Source organism: Macaca mulatta, chromosome 18, assembly GCF_049350105.2.
Source record: "Macaca mulatta isolate MMU2019108-1 chromosome 18, T2T-MMU8v2.0, whole genome shotgun sequence".
Classification (NCBI taxonomy): Eukaryota; Metazoa; Chordata; class Mammalia; order Primates; family Cercopithecidae; genus Macaca; species Macaca mulatta.
Genome location: NC_133423.1, coordinates 42,743,819 through 42,760,800, shown reverse-complemented (window position 1 = coordinate 42,760,800; position 16,982 = coordinate 42,743,819). Strand labels below are relative to the sequence as shown.

The 16,982-nt window shown below is 46.0% G+C and overlaps 1 protein-coding gene across 2 annotated transcripts in view; it reads left to right on the top strand.

Moving 5' to 3' along the window:
- The window catches only part of LIPG (lipase G, endothelial type), a 29,476-nt gene extending 12,839 nt beyond the window's left edge, over positions 1-16,637 (top strand). For both annotated transcript variants that reach the window (XM_015121930.3, XM_001090086.5), the window contains exons 5-10: positions 833-1,054; positions 4,854-5,096; positions 5,829-5,949; positions 6,926-7,144; positions 10,131-10,235; positions 13,926-16,637. In XM_015121930.3, the coding sequence (XP_014977416.1) occupies positions 833-1,054; positions 4,854-5,096; positions 5,829-5,949; positions 6,926-7,144; positions 10,131-10,235; positions 13,926-13,947 (932 nt within the window). In that variant the 3' untranslated portion in view covers positions 13,948-16,637. The remainder of the gene's footprint in view (positions 1-832; positions 1,055-4,853; positions 5,097-5,828; positions 5,950-6,925; positions 7,145-10,130; positions 10,236-13,925) is intronic.
- Positions 16,638-16,982: the final 345 nt, after the last annotated feature.

Below are 16,982 nucleotides of genomic sequence, written 5' to 3'. Positions count from 1 at the left end.
CCTTACCCACCCTCTCCCCCAACGCACATGCATACGGGTAACTAGTTGCCTGTGTGACCTTCCAGAATTTTTTGTAGCTGTATGGTAGAATTTAAATTTAACAAGCTCCCAGTTTCAAATATGAACGAGTGCTCTCAACAGTGCCGCTTGCCTGCTCAACACAAAACGTTTGGAGGCAGAAAGAAAGATTTTCTCATTGTGGCTGCAAAATAGAGGAATTCTGGAGGCCTGATATATGGATTCTCAGTGTGTTGGGTGTCCTCTTCTCTCTCACCATTCCACCCCGGGCCTGACTCATAACTAAAGGAAGGGGAAGAATAAGTTCAGATACAAATAGCTCAGTTTAGGGAGACTGGATTCTCCTTCCAGAAGGATGTAGGCAGCTTTGTTATTCTGTAAAAATTCTGCTAAAATTAAGGACGTGAAAGGTGCTCAGTGGCAGAATGAATGGGACAAATGGCTTAGTTTTAGGCAGTCTGAGTTCTTTCTAGAACTGCTTCAGTTTTAACAGGAGCAGTTCCTTGGAGCTGTGTGGCAGCGTGAACCTTATAGCTAGTTTATGGGGTTTGGTTCAGGTGTCGGGATACATGAAGGCTTCAGAAGAAAGTATAAATTCCATAACAATAGGATTTAATTTCCGCAATGATGTCTTGGGGTCACTTGCATATGGAAATGGGTTTCTTACTTTCTTCCGTGCTTTCCACATCTTGATTCTCCCAGCTAGATTCAGAAGGCATCTTCTTCATTCTGCACACCCAGGCTTAACTTGTAATCAGGACTCACTGACTTTGTGTACCTGACAGAGCTGTTTTGGGGCCTTGTTCTGCTGCAGGTTTGGATCCTGCCGGGCCCATGTTTGAAGGGGCTGACATCCACAAGAGGCTCTCTCCTGACGATGCAGATTTTGTGGATGTCCTCCACACCTACACGCGTTCCTTTGGCTTGAGCATTGGTATTCAGATGCCTGTGGGCCACATTGACATCTACCCCAATGGGGGTGACTTCCAGCCAGGCTGTGGACTCAACGATGTCTTGGGATCAATGGCATATGGAAGTAAGTTCCCTGTTTTCTGCTTTGTGTTTGACTCAGTTTATCCCATCTCCTTCTAAATCAGCCGAGCCTTTAGCGCTGCAGGCACTACGTGTTCACTATTCTCATCTCCTGCCACAGAGGCCTCCAACACTGTGTTTAATGTTTCTCATTGTCCTCCAAGACTAACCGACCCAGTGGTTCCTGCTCTACTTTCCCATGCTTTAAGGTCACAGTTATTATTGATTAATTTATTTTCTTTTTTTTCTTTCTTGTTTTTGAGAGGGAGTTTTGCTCTTGTTGCCCAGGCTAGAGTGCAATGGTACAGTCCTCGGCTCACTGCAACCTCCACCTCCCTGGTTCAAGCGATTCTCCTGCCTCAGCCTCCCAAGTAGCTGAGACTATAGGTGCATGCCACCACACCTGGCTAATTTTGTATTTTTAGTAGAGATGGGTTTTCACCACGTTGGCCAGGCTGGTTTTAAACTCTTGACCTCAGGTGATCCACCTGCCTCAGCCTCCCTAAGTGTTGAGATTACAGCATGAGCCACCGTGCCTGGCTGATTAATTTCTTTTTATGACAAAAAAGAATACACACGTTTGTTGAAAAAGAAATCAAGCATTATAGACTTGCATAAAGCAAAAGTGCACTCCCACTCCCACCCCTACTTCCACTCTTCAGATGTAGCCAGTATAAATGCTTTTGTGTGTATCCTTTTGTCTTTTTTCTTTGCAAATTAGTTGCATGCATATTTTCCTCCAAATCACATTATTCTGCAACTTTATTTTAATTTTAATTTTTTTCAACTTTCTTTTTTTCCTGTAATAATATGTTATGGATATTCTTTTTCTTTTTTTAAAGACAGAATCTTGCTTTTTTTTTTTTTTTGAGACTGAGTTTTGCTCTTGTTGCCTAGGCTGGAGTTCAGTAGCGTGATCTCAGCTCACTACAACTTCTGCCTCCCAGATTCAGGCAATTCTCCTGTCTCAGCCCCAGTAGCTGGGATCATAGGCACCCACCACCATGCCCGGCTAATTTTCTGTATTTTTAGTAGAGACGGAGTTTCACCATGTTAGCTAGGCTGGTCTCGAACTCCTGACCTCAGGTGATCCACCTGCCTCGGCCTCCCAAAGTGCTGGGATTACAGGTGTGAGCCACTGCACCCAGCCAGAATCTTGCTATGTTACCCAAGCTAGAGTGCAGTGGCTATTCACAGCTTACTACAGCCTTGAACTCCTGGGCTCAAGCTATCCCCCTGCCTCAGCCTCCCAAATAGCTGAGACTACAGACATGTGCCATTGCATCTTGCTATTATGGACATTCTTAAATATCAGAGCACACAGATTTACTAACAATATTTTTACAGGCTGTATAATATTCCATAGCATGGATACACTCTATTTGAATTTTTGGTAACATTTTAAAGAAGAAAACCATTTCACTTAAGTTTTTTCCATTCACTTAACATTTTTCTTCTTCTTCTCCTTCTTCCTCACTATGTTTCCCCGGCTGGAAACAAGCAATCCTCCTGCCTTAGCCTGAGATTACGGGCGCAAGCCACCACACCTGGCTCCAAAATTTATCTTCTGAATGCTTGAGCCTGTTCTCAGCAGATTTGGGCTGAACTGAATTTGCTAAAACTGAGGTGTAGGGCAGTGACCAATTTTGGGGGGTTTCTTATCCTTTTACCACCTTGGCTGCTGACAGCATTTCCTGTCTTGACCCCCAGGCAGCTCCTTCCACTCTGATGCTCTGCCCTCCACATGTCCTGCTCTGTTGCTCAGTCTTCCCCTGTCCTAGTTTAATCCAAGTAGCTCTGCAGGGTTTGGAGGTCCATGCAAGGGGAGTTTACTCCCTCCTCAGAATATAGGATGATGGCTTTCTTTTCTTTTCTTTTCTTTCTTTCTTTCTTTTTTTTTTTTTTTGAGATGGAGTTTCGCTCTTGTTGCCCAGGCTGGAGTGCAATGGTGCAGTCTCTGCTCACTGCAACCTCCACTTCCCAGGTTCAAGTGATTCTCTGCCTCAGCCTCCCAAGTAACTGGGACTACAGGTGCCCACCACCATGCCCGGTTAATTTTTTGTATTTTTTTTTTTTTAAGACGTACTTTTGCTCTTGTTGCCCAGGCTGGAGTGCAATGGCATGATCTCGCTCATTGCAACCTCCGCCTCCCAGGTTCAAGTGATTCTCCTGCCTCAGCATCCTGAGTAGCTGGGATAATAGGCACGCACCACCACACCCAGCTAATTTTTTGTATTTTTAGTAGAGATGGGGTTTCTCCATGTTGGTCAGGCTGGTCTTGAACTCCTGACCTCAGATGATCCGCCTGCCTTGGCTTCCCAAAGTGCTGGGATTACAGGTGTGAGCAACTGCGCCCAGCCCCAATTTTTTGTATTTTTAGTAGAGATGGGGTTTCTCCATTTTGGCCAGGCTGGTCTCGAACTCCTGTCCTCAGGTGATCCACCCGCCTTGGCCTCCCTCATGATTACAGGCGTGAGCCACCACGCCCGGCTAGATGATAGCATTTCTTAAGGCTGCTGGTGCCATTGAGGCAGGGTTGGGGGTGGCTTTGCCAAATTTTTCGTAAGATTCCAGAAATTATTTGGGCCAGAAAATCCAAATTGTATGCCTAACTTTGTAACCAACTGTCTGTAAGACCCTGAGCAGATTACCTCACCCCTATGGACCTTTGGGTCATAATCTTTAATTGAAGCCATTGGACTAGAATGGAGTTGGTAAATATCTTCTTAAAGCATCAGCTAGTAAATGTTTTAGGCTTTGCGGGCCGTATTGCCTCTGTTCCAACTCTGTTGATGTAGCATGAAAGTAGCCACAATAATACATAAACAAATGAGAGTAACTATTCCAATAAAACTTTATTTACAAAAACAGGTAGCCAGCAGGCATGGTGTGGTGCACCTGTAGTCCCACCTATTTGTGGGACTGAGGCAGGATGACTGCTTGGGCCCAGGTGAGGATCACTTGAGCCCAGGAGTTTGAGGCCAGCCCAGGCCACATAATGAGGCACTGTCTATAAAACAAAAACAAAACAAAGCAAAAAAAAAAAAAAAAGAAAAAAGAGGTAGCCAGCCTGCAAGTCATATTTTGCTGAGCCCTGCATGAGATGTTTAGGATCTCATCCATTTGCCGCATTCTGTGGCTGTATAGCCCTATTGGGAGGTAGTGACTCCTGCTGCACAGCTGGTCTGCATCACTCTACTTAGCACTTATTATATGGGCTTTCTTGCTCTTTATTGCTTTGTGTGTATTCGTGCTGTCTTCCCACCAAGAGAGTGAACAGTTAGGCAGCAGGAATGGCCTTAAATTCTTCTGCATCTTAATGGGAGCCTAGCACCTTCCTGGACATTAATTAAGCATTACACAGGCCGGGTGCAAGGGCTCACATCTGTAATCCCGGCACTTTAGGAGGCGAAGGTGGGAAGATTGCTTGAGTCCAGGAGTTCAAGACCAGCCTGGGCAATGTGGTGAAACCCCATATCTACAAAAACTACAAAAATTAGCCAGGTGTGGTGGTCATGTGCCTGTAGTCCCAGATACTGGGGAGGCTGAGGTGAGAGGATCACCTGAACCTCAGAGGTTGAGGCTGCTGTGAGTGATGAGTCATGATTATCCCACTGTACTCTAGCCTGGGCAACAGAGTGAGACCCTGCCTCAAAACAAACAAACAAGCAAAAGAATTACATGAAAATACTAACAGCGACAATGAACAGCTATCACTGATGAGGATTACAGTATTTATTGTTCGAGTGTCCAGTCGTCGAGAAAAGCTCATCCTGCATGCTTTCTGTCTCTCCCACCCCTAGCAATCACAGAGGTGGTAAAATGTGAGCATGAGCGGGCCGTCCACCTCTTTGTTGACTCTCTGGTGAATCAAGACAAGCCAAGCTTTGCCTTCCAGTGCACTGACTCCAATCGCTTCAAGAAGGGGATCTGTCTGAGCTGCCGCAAGAACCGTTGTAATAGCATTGGCTACAATGCCAAGAAAATGAGGAACAAGAGGAACAGCAAAATGTATCTAAAAACCCGGGCAGGCATGCCTTTCAGAGGTAACCTTCAGTCCCTGAAGCATCCCTGAGGAAGGCCCTTATACCTCCTTCTTAATACCATGCTGCAGAGCAGGGCACGTCCTAGCCCAGGAGAAGTGGCCAGCACAATTCAATCAAATCACTGCAAATCAGATTACACTGTGCATATCCTAGGAAAGGGAATCTTTACAAAATAAACAGTGGGGACCCCTTTTGTGATGTGGCTATCAGTCCATGATCACAATATCAGTATCTTAAATTTTTATCTTGCATTTAACTTTCTTTTTTTTTTTTTTTGCATTTAACTTTCAAAGCTGTTTCATATTTGTTTTCTCATTTGATCATCACAAGAAACATAAGGCAGATGAACAGTGAACCAAAATGACATGTTACATTTTTATAATGCACTGCAAAATCACAAGGTTTTCTGGGTACTGTGGGTATTATTTTACTGTGAGGAGGTTGAGGCTCAGAGAGGTTAATACCTTGGTCCTTAATCCAGGGGCCTGTAGTTAGAAAGTAGCTAAATGAAAATCCTCAAAAGAGCTAACCCCCAAGCACAGGGCTCCTTCTTCTAGACTGCAGTGGCCTCTTATGGCATTGGACAGAACAAGAGCAGATGGGGGCTGCAGGTTGGGCTCAACCAAAAGAACACCAGCCCTAAAATCTCTGTGCTGGTGACTCAGTTTGGGTCGGGGTGTCCTGTGATGACAAGCAAGGGTTACAAGCATCTTTGTTCTGCTGTCTCTGCAGTTTACCATTATCAGATGAAAATCCATGTCTTCAGTTACAAGAACATGGGAGAAATTGAGCCCACCTTTTATGTTACCCTTTATGGCACTAATGCAGATTCCCAGACTCTGCCCCTGGAAATGTAAGTCATCAGTTTCCCTTGCTGGGTTTGGGATAGAGAACAGATTGGTTTGAGAATGAGAGAGCACAAGGGAGCATGTGAACAAGTGCAGCATGCAGGAGAGTGGAGTCCGACTGCTTGGGGAGGAGCCAGGTGGTCTGGCTGGCCTCTGCAGTCCTCCTGCTGCACCTTCTCTACCAAGCTCTGACTCAGCGTTTCAGGGAGGAAAGTTCCTGGGATGAATCAGCATCATGAGAAGCTGCTAGATCAGCGGCTGGATCAGCTGGGCAGAAACTGCTGTTTCATTCCAGGCAATGCCTGATGAGGCTTCAGGCAATCTGGAATTTCATAAACGTCATCCCTGGACCTTTCCTAATGATGTGGCTATGGGAGGGGTGCATAGCGATCTGTATATATTTGTTGAGTATCCACCAGGGACAAAGCGTCATGCCAAGTAATGGGATTGTGATGAAACATCATCAAAGTAGCTCACTTTTCAGGGCTCAGGGTCTAGCTGGGAGACCAGGTTTGTACATGCACATGCATACTTACACACAGATGGGGCAAGGCAGACGAGGCCAAGCCAAATGAGAGGGACAGACAGGAAGCAGCTATGAGTTCGGGGGAGACAGATGCCTGTGGGCTGAGCGGAACAGCGCACTTGAGTGGGGATGTGACTTCTTTGTGTTTTCTTATTGTGTTCTTTCTTGGTTCTGTATTTTCAGGAAGTAGCATAAGTGGGGCGGAGGGGGTGCCCAGGAATGGTTTTGATAAGAAGCTGGAGTGCTGTGGGCAAAGTTAGTTCAGCCCATGTGGAGTACACCCGAGCTTCCATCTTGTTCCTGCCGGTGGGAGGTGGAGGGTTAGAGGTGGGGGAAGGACTCACACTGTCTCTCTCCTGTCTGTGTGGGGTTGTTACTGCCACTGTGTCACCCCACACAGTGTGACAGTTTTCTAGCTGTCAGGGGAGTGAGATCAGCTTCTCTCCAACTTGTAGAGTGGAGCGGATCGAGCAGAATGCCACCAACACCTTCCTGGTCTACACCGAGGAGGACTTGGGAGACCTCTTGAAAATCCAGCTCACCTGGGAGGGGGCCTCTCAGTCTTGGTATAACCTGTGGAAGGAGCTTCGCAGCTACCTGTCTCAACCCCACAACCCCGGACGGGAGCTGAATATCAGGCGCATCCGGGTGAAGTCTGGGGAAACCCAGCGGAAGTAAGTGCCTCCTACTCCTTCTTCTGCCTGGTGTAGGTGGGGAACAGGAGGCCGTGCCTCTGCTATTTCCTTTCCTTTGCTGCATCCACCCTCAATCCTTCCCTCCAGCATGCAGGTAAAACCTCAAACACCTTTGCAAGGACAAGTGACTTCCAGATCAAGCCTTCTATCAACTGTTACGCATCTCATGCCCTGAACATAGGCCCTCGGGGAGAGGGGTGGGCCAGTAGCAGCAGGAATTCAGCCCTGGCCCTGTTTGCCAGGCCTTGTGTCGGCCTGGAGGAGGGGGACTTCTCTTGGTCCGGGCTTTTTAGGAGTGCTGCCTTGTTGATCTGTTTACTGTGGGGTCCATGCAGACAAAAGGCTTTGCTTGCTTCTGACCAGAGCAGACTGGAGTATCACGTCCAGGGAGCCCCCATGGATGAGATCTGTGGGAGGAGCTGGTTTTCCCCAGCATCTGATTTTCAGAGCATCATTAACTCTCTCCTTCAGAGGTTCTAAGTCAAGGATGTGGGGCTGTGGTCCTAACTGCAAGTCACAGAGAATCCTCTGTGCCATGCTAGCTGGCAGTTTCCCATTTCTTTTAACCCCAAGCCTAGCATAAAAGATCCAGACCTTTCTATCAGCTCCTAACACCGTGCCTTGACTCCCTGAGCGGGCTTCTTTCTAAACAGAAGCCAGAGAAGCCTGCGAGATCTTTGTCAAGAAGGGAGAGTTTCTTTAACCAAGTCCTTCAGCTGACCTCTAGAGAAGTCACTGCCAGCCTTGGCATGGGACGAGGCAACTGCCTCCCTCTTTGTCCCTCCTCTGGCATTTTCTCCATTATAATTCCTGCCATGTCTGGTTTACATTCATCATCTGTGGCACAGCTTGGCAGCAGAGGGAAGTGAAGCGGAGGCTTGGAGCCCTCAGCTGAATGATTCTAGTCTAGAAACCTGTGAACTGGGGGTGGTCTAGACTGTGTATCTTTTTACTTCTCTTGGCCCTTGCAGGTGCAAACTATACCTATGGGTGTGAGAGCAGGAAGATGATCACTGATAAATAAAATATTTCAAATAAAATAAACACCTATTAAATCACCATTGAGACTTAAAAATATAAATAGTTTTCCATATGGGTTTAGATATAAGATTTTTAAAAGTAAAACATTATAGATACAGTTGAAGCCCCTGTGTCCTTCTCTGCTCTACCCTTCTTCTTTCAAACCAAATATAACTAATATTTCAATATTAACAAATGTTAGTGTGTTTCCTTCCATCATGTTTTTATACCATTAGTACTTTTTTTTTTTCTTTTGAGACTGAGTCTTGCTCTGTTGTCCAGGCTGGAGTACAGTGGCACAATCTTGGCTCACTGCAAACTCCGCCTCCCGGATTCAAGTGATTCTCCTGCCTCAGCCTTCTGAGTAGCTGGGATTACAAGTGTGTGCCACCATGCCCAGCTAATTTTTGTATTTTTAGTAAAGATGGGGTTTCGCCATGTTGGCCAGGCTGGTTTCAAACTCCTGACCTCAGGTGATCTGCCTGCCTCGGCCTCCCAAAGTGCTGGGATTACAGGTGTGAGCCACCACGCCCGGCCCCCTTAGTGCTTCTGTTTGTATACATAAACAATGTATAGAATTGTCTTGGATGCTTCTGAATTTTACATGAGTGGACATAACATTTTACAATTTGATTTTTTCATTCTAATATTGTTTGTGAAGTTTATCCAAAACATAAAGATCTAATCTATTCTTGTTTAACTCTGTATGTAAATCACCATTGCACAAATAGTTTTGCCATTGTTCTGCTGAATAAGCTAAGTTGTTATTGATTTTTTGTAGTTACAAATGGTGCTGAGATGAACATCCTCTGCACTTTCCTTGTGCACATGTGTGTAAGGGCTGTTTTTCAGCATGTGTTCTAAAAAGTGGAATTGCTGGGTTGTAGTATATGCATTCTCCAGCCCGAACAGATATTATTAAATCTGTCTCCAAAGTGGTTGAACTAATTTTCCATCTTAACTATGGATGAAGAGTTCCCTTTTCCCTCCTTTTCATCCATGTCTGGTGGGACGTTCTTGTCATTTTGTTAGATGTGAATGGGCCCCCTGCTGTTGTTTGAATTTGCATTTCCTGATTGTGTGTGAGATAGGTCATGTTTTTATATGTGTTTAAACATATAAGTCCTAAGGTCCTCAGGGCTTCCTGGGAAAGGTTCTTAAACTGTTATGAATGGGGCTTTTGTCCTGTCTCAGCTCCAGGGTCAGGTGCCCCACACACTTAAGGATTACGTGGTCACGCTACTCACACGCCCCCGAGGCTGCGTGGGGCAGCCGCAAGTTACAGGGAAATGGTTATTAGGCCCTGATTCTTTCTTGTGAGTCTTGGTTGTCCATTTGCTGAGTCTTTGATTTTGACTTGCAGCTGAGTTGCAGTTGCTCTTGCCAATGGATATTTACAGAGCACTGGACCAGAGGTACTTTGAATCATTCCGTTCAAGTTTACGGTCTAGTGGAGGAGTCAACCACAGAAATCAGCAAGCAATTTCACATAGGGCATAAAGTTTTAAAATAAAACGTGTTTTTTTTTTTTTTTTAACTCTATGTTGCAAGAAGTAGCAACACTAACAAAAGCAATATTTATATAAGGACATACTTTGTAACCAGTTGAAAGGCCAAGGGAGGGTTAGGTTAATGAGGGCTCAAGCAGTCAGGGAGACTTCTGAGAGGCTATGGCCTTGACAGGCAGGTGGCCTTTTGGATAGACAGAGGGAAGCAGGTGGGAGAGGTCTGGCTGAGGCTGCATGAGGCTGAATCATGGAAGCTTCAACGTGAGACACAGTTTAGAGTCCCTGCAGTAGCGATGGGGAATTCTGAAGGCTTTTGAGTCAGGGCATGGCATGAAAATTTCACCCCTGCCTCCTCACCCATCTGCCTTGAATCCAGAAAGCACAGCTGGATTCCCCCTAAAGTTCTGGCTACATCAATGGTTTCTTTTCCTTCCTAGACTGACATTTTGTGCAGAAGACCCTGAGAACACCAGCATATCCCCAGGCCGGGAGCTCTGGTTTCGCAAGTGTCGGGATGGCTGGAGGATGAAAAATGAAACCAGGTAAGCAGGACGTTTTCATGTGTTCCACCCAGGACATGTTGACGTGATGATCTCCTAGCATGTGCTGGGGATGGATCTGGGTGCTAGGGACATAGCATGAACAAAACAGATTAAAAATCTCTTCAAGAAGCTGGGCCAGGCATAGTGGCTCACTTCGGGAGGCCGAGGCAGGCAGATCACCTGAGGTCAGGAGTTTGAGACCAGCCTGGCTAACATGGTGAAACCCAGTCTCTACTACTACTACTACTACTACTACTACTACTACTACTACTACTACTACTACTAAAAAGCTGGGCGTGGTGGTGCATGCCTGTAATCCCAGCTACTTGGAGGCTGAGGCAGGAAAATCGCTTGAACATGAGAGGCGGAGGCTGCAGTGAGCTGAGACCGCAATATTGCTCTCCAGCCTGGGCGACAAGAATGAATCTCTGTCTCAAAAAGAAAGAAAGGGCGGGCTGCAGTGGCTCACGCCTGTAATCCCAGCACTTTGGGAGGCCAAGGCAGGTGGATCACGAGATCAGGAGGTCGAGACCATCCTGGCTAACACGGTGAAAACCTGTCTCTACTAAAAATATAAAAAATTAGCCGGGTGGGGTGGCAGACGCCTGTAGTTCCAGCTACTTGGGAGACTGAGGTAGGAGAATGGCGTGAACCCGGGAGGCGGAGCTTGCAGTGAGCTGAGATCGCGCCACTGCACTGCAGCCTGGGTGACAGAGTGAGACTCTGTCTCAGAAAAAAAAAAAAAAAGAAAAAAAAGAAAGAAAGAAGGAAAGAAGCTGACCTTCTGCAAGGAGATAAAGAAGCAAGTGAAATACTGTAGATATGATGTTGGAAGTGTTAATGTCTCTTCTGCATTTTGTCCTGCCTCAACCTGTAGGGGTTCATTGCACATGACCCTACTGGCATGAGATTGTCTCTGTAACTAAGTCCCTGGGTTGGTGCCCCTGCCTGCCATCTTTGAAGTATCTTTTTTTTTTTCCTTTGAGACAGGGTCTTGCTCTGTTACCCAGGCTGGAGTGCAGTGTCATGATCCTGGCTCACTGCAGCCTTGACCTTCCCAGGCTTGGGTGATCCTTCCACCTTTGCCTCCTGAATAGCTGGGACCACGGGCACATGCCACCACACCGAGCTAATTTGTGCATTTTTTGCAGAAACAGGGCTTCACCATGTTGCCCAGTCTGGTCTTGAACTCCTTGGCTCAAGTGATCCGCCTGCCTCGGCCTCCCAGCGTGCTGGGATTACAGGCGTGAGCCACTGTGCCTGGCCCCTGCCATCTTTGATTGACATCTTCTCTGTAATAACCAGAGCTGTGGGAAGGTGCCTAAGGGCTCCTAGCTTCCTTTGGCCACTATGTCAGGGTTGGGAATGGGGTGGGAGACAAAGAGAAGCACAAAGCATATTCTCCTTTCTTAGGTTTTCTAGAACTCAGGTGAGTGTGGGCCTAATTCTCCCACACACTTTTTTTTTTTTTTTTTTTTTTTTTTTTTTTTTTTTTTTGAGACAAAGTCTAGCTCTATCGCCCAGGCTGGAGTGAAGTGGAATGATCTTGGCTTACTACAGCCTCTGCCTCCTGGGTCCAAGCAATTCTCCTTCCTCATCCTCCCAAGTAGCTGGGATTACAGGTGCTTGCTACTATGCCTGGATAATTTTTGTATTTTTAGTCGAGACGGGTTTTCGCCATGTTGGCCAAGTTGGTCTCAAACTCTTGACCTCAAGTGATCTGCCCACCTTGACCTCCAAAAGTGCTGGCATTACAGGTTTGAGTCACTGTGCCCGACCCCAATCCTCCGCCTTTTTGAGAAACAGAAATGCTCATGTATGTGGAGCTAAGTGAGACAAAGGGGTTGTCATGCTTCACTATCCCCTCGTCCCATGCTGCAATCCATGATTTCAGATGTGAGGAAGGCCCATCTCCTGGTGTGAGGCAGTGGGCTCATCCTGGGGAACCAGCCACGTGCCTTCTAAGCCGAAACACCTGCTGAGGAGGAAGGGGACTGTCTCCCCACACCATGCCTGTCCCCACCCCTTGCTCTAACCAGGGTACTAGATAATAATAGTGCTGTGGTACACCTAGCACTTAGCTTGGGCCCAGCCTGCACCCAGGGACTTACATAATGATGTTTATCATCAACCCCACTAGGCAGGGGTTGTTATCCCTGTGTACAGATGAGGAACCGGGGCTCAGGGAGATGAAGTTTCTCTCCCAAGGCCCCCAGCGCTGGCAGAGGGAGTTGAAGCAGGTCGGTCTACTCCAAAGCCTGCACTCTTGAGCACCGAGGCTCCATGTGCTCAGATGAATCACCTCGCCTCTGTCTGGGTATCAATTATCAGGCAGCTGTGCCCATGCTCCAGGGTCCCCTGTGATGAACCGTTTGCCACCCCCGAGGCTGGGCTGCATCCCAGCTGCTCTGTCTCCTGTTTAGGAGCTGAACATGACCACAAGCACCATCATCACAGGACTCGTGCCATCTAATTAAGGGACTCGGTCTAGTGTAGGCTCATATGATTTTCTACTATTATAACAATTGTAAATCTTTATGTACTTAAATGTATACATTTCAAAGTGTTTCCACATATATTAACTTCATTGATCCTCCAGACAACCATGTAGATTGGACACACCCAGAAAAGATGGCTAAGGAAGGCTATTCTTTTTTATTGAGACAGGGTCTTGCTCTGTCACCCAGGCTGGAGTATAGTGGCAGGATCACAGCTCATTGCAGCCTCGACCTCCCTGGGCTCAGATGATCCTCCTACCTCAGCCTCCTGAGTAGCTTGGATTACAGGAATGCGCCACCATGCCTGGCTAATTTTTGTATTTTTTGTAGAGATGAGGTTTCACCATGTTGCCCAGGCTGGTCTCTATCTCCTGGGCTCAAGTGATCTACCTGCCTCGACCTCCCAAAATGCTGGGTTTGCAGGCATGAGTCACTGTGCCAAGTCAGGATGGCTATTCTTCTGATAAAGGCTAAGATATTTATTCTTCTTTCCCACTTTGGAATTCATATACCTGAGAACTCTGTGACTCACCCTCTCACTACTAATTTTAGAAAACAAGCTGTCCTTTCCATTTCCCTCAAAAACAATAGGAGCCCAAGTAATAAATGAACATTAGGAAGTCATAGCATCATATGTAACATGTTCAGCATCCTCCCTCCTGACATGGATGCTGTTCACATGTTCACTGATAAGGAGCCTGAAATTCAGTGAGGTTCAGTGGTTTGTTCACGTAACTGAGACTAGAATCCAGGTCTCCCAACTCTCAGTCTTGCCCCCTTCCTGCCAATACGGTGTCTCTCTTGTATTTCTAGATCAAGGCAAGGAGGATGCTTTGATGGTTCTCCCCACACTTGTGTGTCTGTGATTGTGTGTGTGTGTGTGTGTACGTGTGTGTTGTGAGTGGATATTGTGCTAAATATGTAAATGCGAGAACTGTGATGTACTCAACTCAGGGTCCAGAGAGTGCTGCAGCGTGGTGTTTCTCAAAGTGCATTTGTGGCTTCTCAGGTTAGGGAGAGAAGGCAGCACTCAGGACCTTGTCCATTTATTCTGAAAGGAATACAGGTAAAATAGTCCTAGGGAGTGTCAGAAAGTTTGGCCTTGAGGTTGACAGAGCACACCCTGAATACAGGTTTGCATGTTTGCTGGTGCGTGAGCTAATGAATGCCACTCTCACATGGTTTCTTTCAGTCCCACTGTGGAGCTTCCCTGAGGGTGCCCTGGCAAGTCTTGCCAGCAAGGCTGGAAGACTGCCTGCTATCCAAGCACACGGAGGAGAGTTACTGCTGAGGACCCACCAATGGGAGGATTCTTCTCAGCCTTGACCCTGGAGCTCCGGGAACAGCTAGTCTCCTGTGATGGCCGGGATTCCTCGTGGGAGGGGACTGTACGCTGCTATAGCTCTTGCTGCCTCTCTTGAATAGCTCTAACTCCAAACCTCTGTCCACACCTCCAGACCACCAAGTCCAGATTTATGTGTAAGCAGCTGGGTGCCCGGGGCCTCCCGTGCACACTGGATTGGTTTCTCAGTTGCTGGGTGAGCCTGTACTCTGCCTGACAAGGAATGCTGGCTCCGAAGAGGCCCTGTGTAGAAGGCTGTCAGCTGCTCAGCCTGCCTTGAGCCTTAGTGAGAAGTCCTTCCAATGGGAGCTGACTCTTGTCAGAATGGCAGGCCTGGTATCTTGTTCAGACCCTGACTGTTGGGGTTCTCATGGGTTGCACTGACCACACTGGTTACATCTTAGCCATTCTGTCCTGCTCCCCAGCTCGCTCTCTGAAGCACACATAATTGGCTTTCTTATTTTTCTGTTGTTCATTTTTTTTTTTTTTTTTTGGGAGATGGAGTCTTGCTCTGTAGCCCAGGCTGGAGTGCAGTGGCGCAGTCTCAGCTCACTGCAACCTCCGCCTCCCGGGTTCACACCATTCTCCTGCCTCAGCCTCCCGAGTAGCTGGGAGTACAGGCTGAGGTAATTTTAGTAGAGACAGGGTTTCACCGTGTTAGCCAGGATGGTCTCGATCTCCTGACCTTGGGATCCACCCACCTCGGCCTCCCAAAGTGCTGGGATTCCAGGCATGAGCCACCGCGCCTGGCCTGTTGTTCATTTTTTAATTGAGCAAATGTTTATTGAACACTTAAAATTAGTTAGAATGTGGCAGTGGATATATTACTGAGCCTCTCCATTTGGAACCCAGTGGAGTTGGGATTTCTAGACCCTCTTTCTGTTTGAATGGTATATGTGTATATGCATGGGGAAAGGCACTTGGGGCCTGGGGGAGGCTATAGGATATAAACATCAGGGACCCTGAGGCTTTAAGTGGTTTCTATTTCTTCTTAGTTATTATGTGCCACCTCCCCTGTGAGTGACATGTTTGATCACTAGCAGAATAGCAAGCAGAGTATCATACATGCTGGGGCCAGAATGATGGCTGGTTGCCAGATGTAACTGCTTTGGAGCAAATCTCTTCTGTTTAGGGAGATAAAAGGTATGACATATGTAATACACATCTGTGTACACAGAAACCAGCACCTGCCAGACAGAGCTGGTTCTAAGATTTAATACAGTGCTTTTTTCCTCCTTGAAATATTTTGTTTTAATACCAGTGCCTTTTCTTGTTGAACTTCTTGGAAAACCCACTGATTCTAGATCTTGATTTGAATTAATACACACAATATCTGAGACACTTACACTTTTCAAAAGATTTGTGTGTGCATTACCTAATTAGAGTAGGGGGAGAAGGGCAGCTATTATTATCCCTATTTACAAAACCGAAGCTTAGTGAGGGTCAGCCACATGCCTAGACTTACATACCTAGTTAGTGGTGCAGCAGGGAGAGGACTCAGATTTCCTGGAGGCAAAGTCTGTCTCTGAAACTCCATGAAGATGTTTGCAGCCAATTCCCACCAATATGCCCCAGATGTGAGACACACAAGGACTTTTTTTTTTTTTTTTTTTATAGAGCCATCCATAAAATCCTAAGCCCTTTTATTAATGTATAACCAGGAGAACATCTGTGCCAAGGGTTTGGACTTTTTATGTCTGATGTTCGGGAGGAAGTGTGATACCAACTTGGGGAGGAAGAATGATTTTCTTTGTACTTAGGTTTTCTAAGGACATTGTTTTAATCTGTATCGTGCCAAAGTTGTATCACTGTTAAACTTCTGAAGACATAACCAATTGAGTCTTAATTCAAGATATGTTCTCAAGCCAATTATGTGCTTCTCTTGTTTCTGTGATTGCTTTCTAGCCAAAGTGAAGCTTGTATAGGTTGAGTATCCCTTATCCAAAATGCTTGGAACCAGAAGTGTTTCAAATTTTAGATTATTTTCAGATTTTGGAATATTTGCATATGCATAATGAATTTTGGGAATATTTTTGGGAATATTTTTGGAATTTTTGGGAATAAGACCCAAGTCTAAACACAAAATTCATTTATGTGTCATTTACACCTTATCCACATAGCCTGAGGGTAATTTTATACAGTATTTTAAAAAATCGTGTACATGAAGCACAGTTTGTGGTGAGTACTTATGTGAGGGGTTTTCCCACTTGTTTTCTTGTTGGTGCTCAAAAAGTTTTGGATTTTGGAGTATTTCGTGTTTTGGATTTTTGGATTAGGGATGCTCAACCCATATTATTGGCTGTACATCCTGGCCACTTCTGACTTCTGTTTTTACTCGTGGAAGCTTTGCGAATTGAATTCTCAGTGGGTTGTATATTTATACACCTGGCTTAGGCCTTAATTGTATATAATGATGCTTTTTAAAAAATGCTATTTAGAAGACTATTTATTTCTCAAGTGTATATAATGTATAAAAACAAATATATGGTTAGTTTTTACGTTAGGTTAACCAATTTCAAGATTAAAAGTTTTAAATAGTAAAATAATAAAAAATTATAAAGTTCTTAATGGTCTGGCAACTCAATTCTTGTTTTTTTGTTTTTTGTTTTTTGTTTTTTTGAGACAGAGCCTCTCTCTGTCGCCCAGGGTGGAGTGCAGTAGCAATCTTAGCTCACTACAACCTCTGCCTCCTGAGCTCAGGTGATCCTCCCACCTCAGCCTCCTGTGTAGCTGAGATTACAGAGATGTGCCACCATGCCCAGCTAATTTTTGTATTTTTAGTAGAGATGGGGTTTTGCCATGTTGGCCAGGCTGGTCAGGCTGGGTTTGAACTCCTGGCCTCAAGTGATCCGCCTGCCTCGGCCTCTCAAAGTTCTGGGATTACAGGCGTGAGCCACTGTGCCTGGC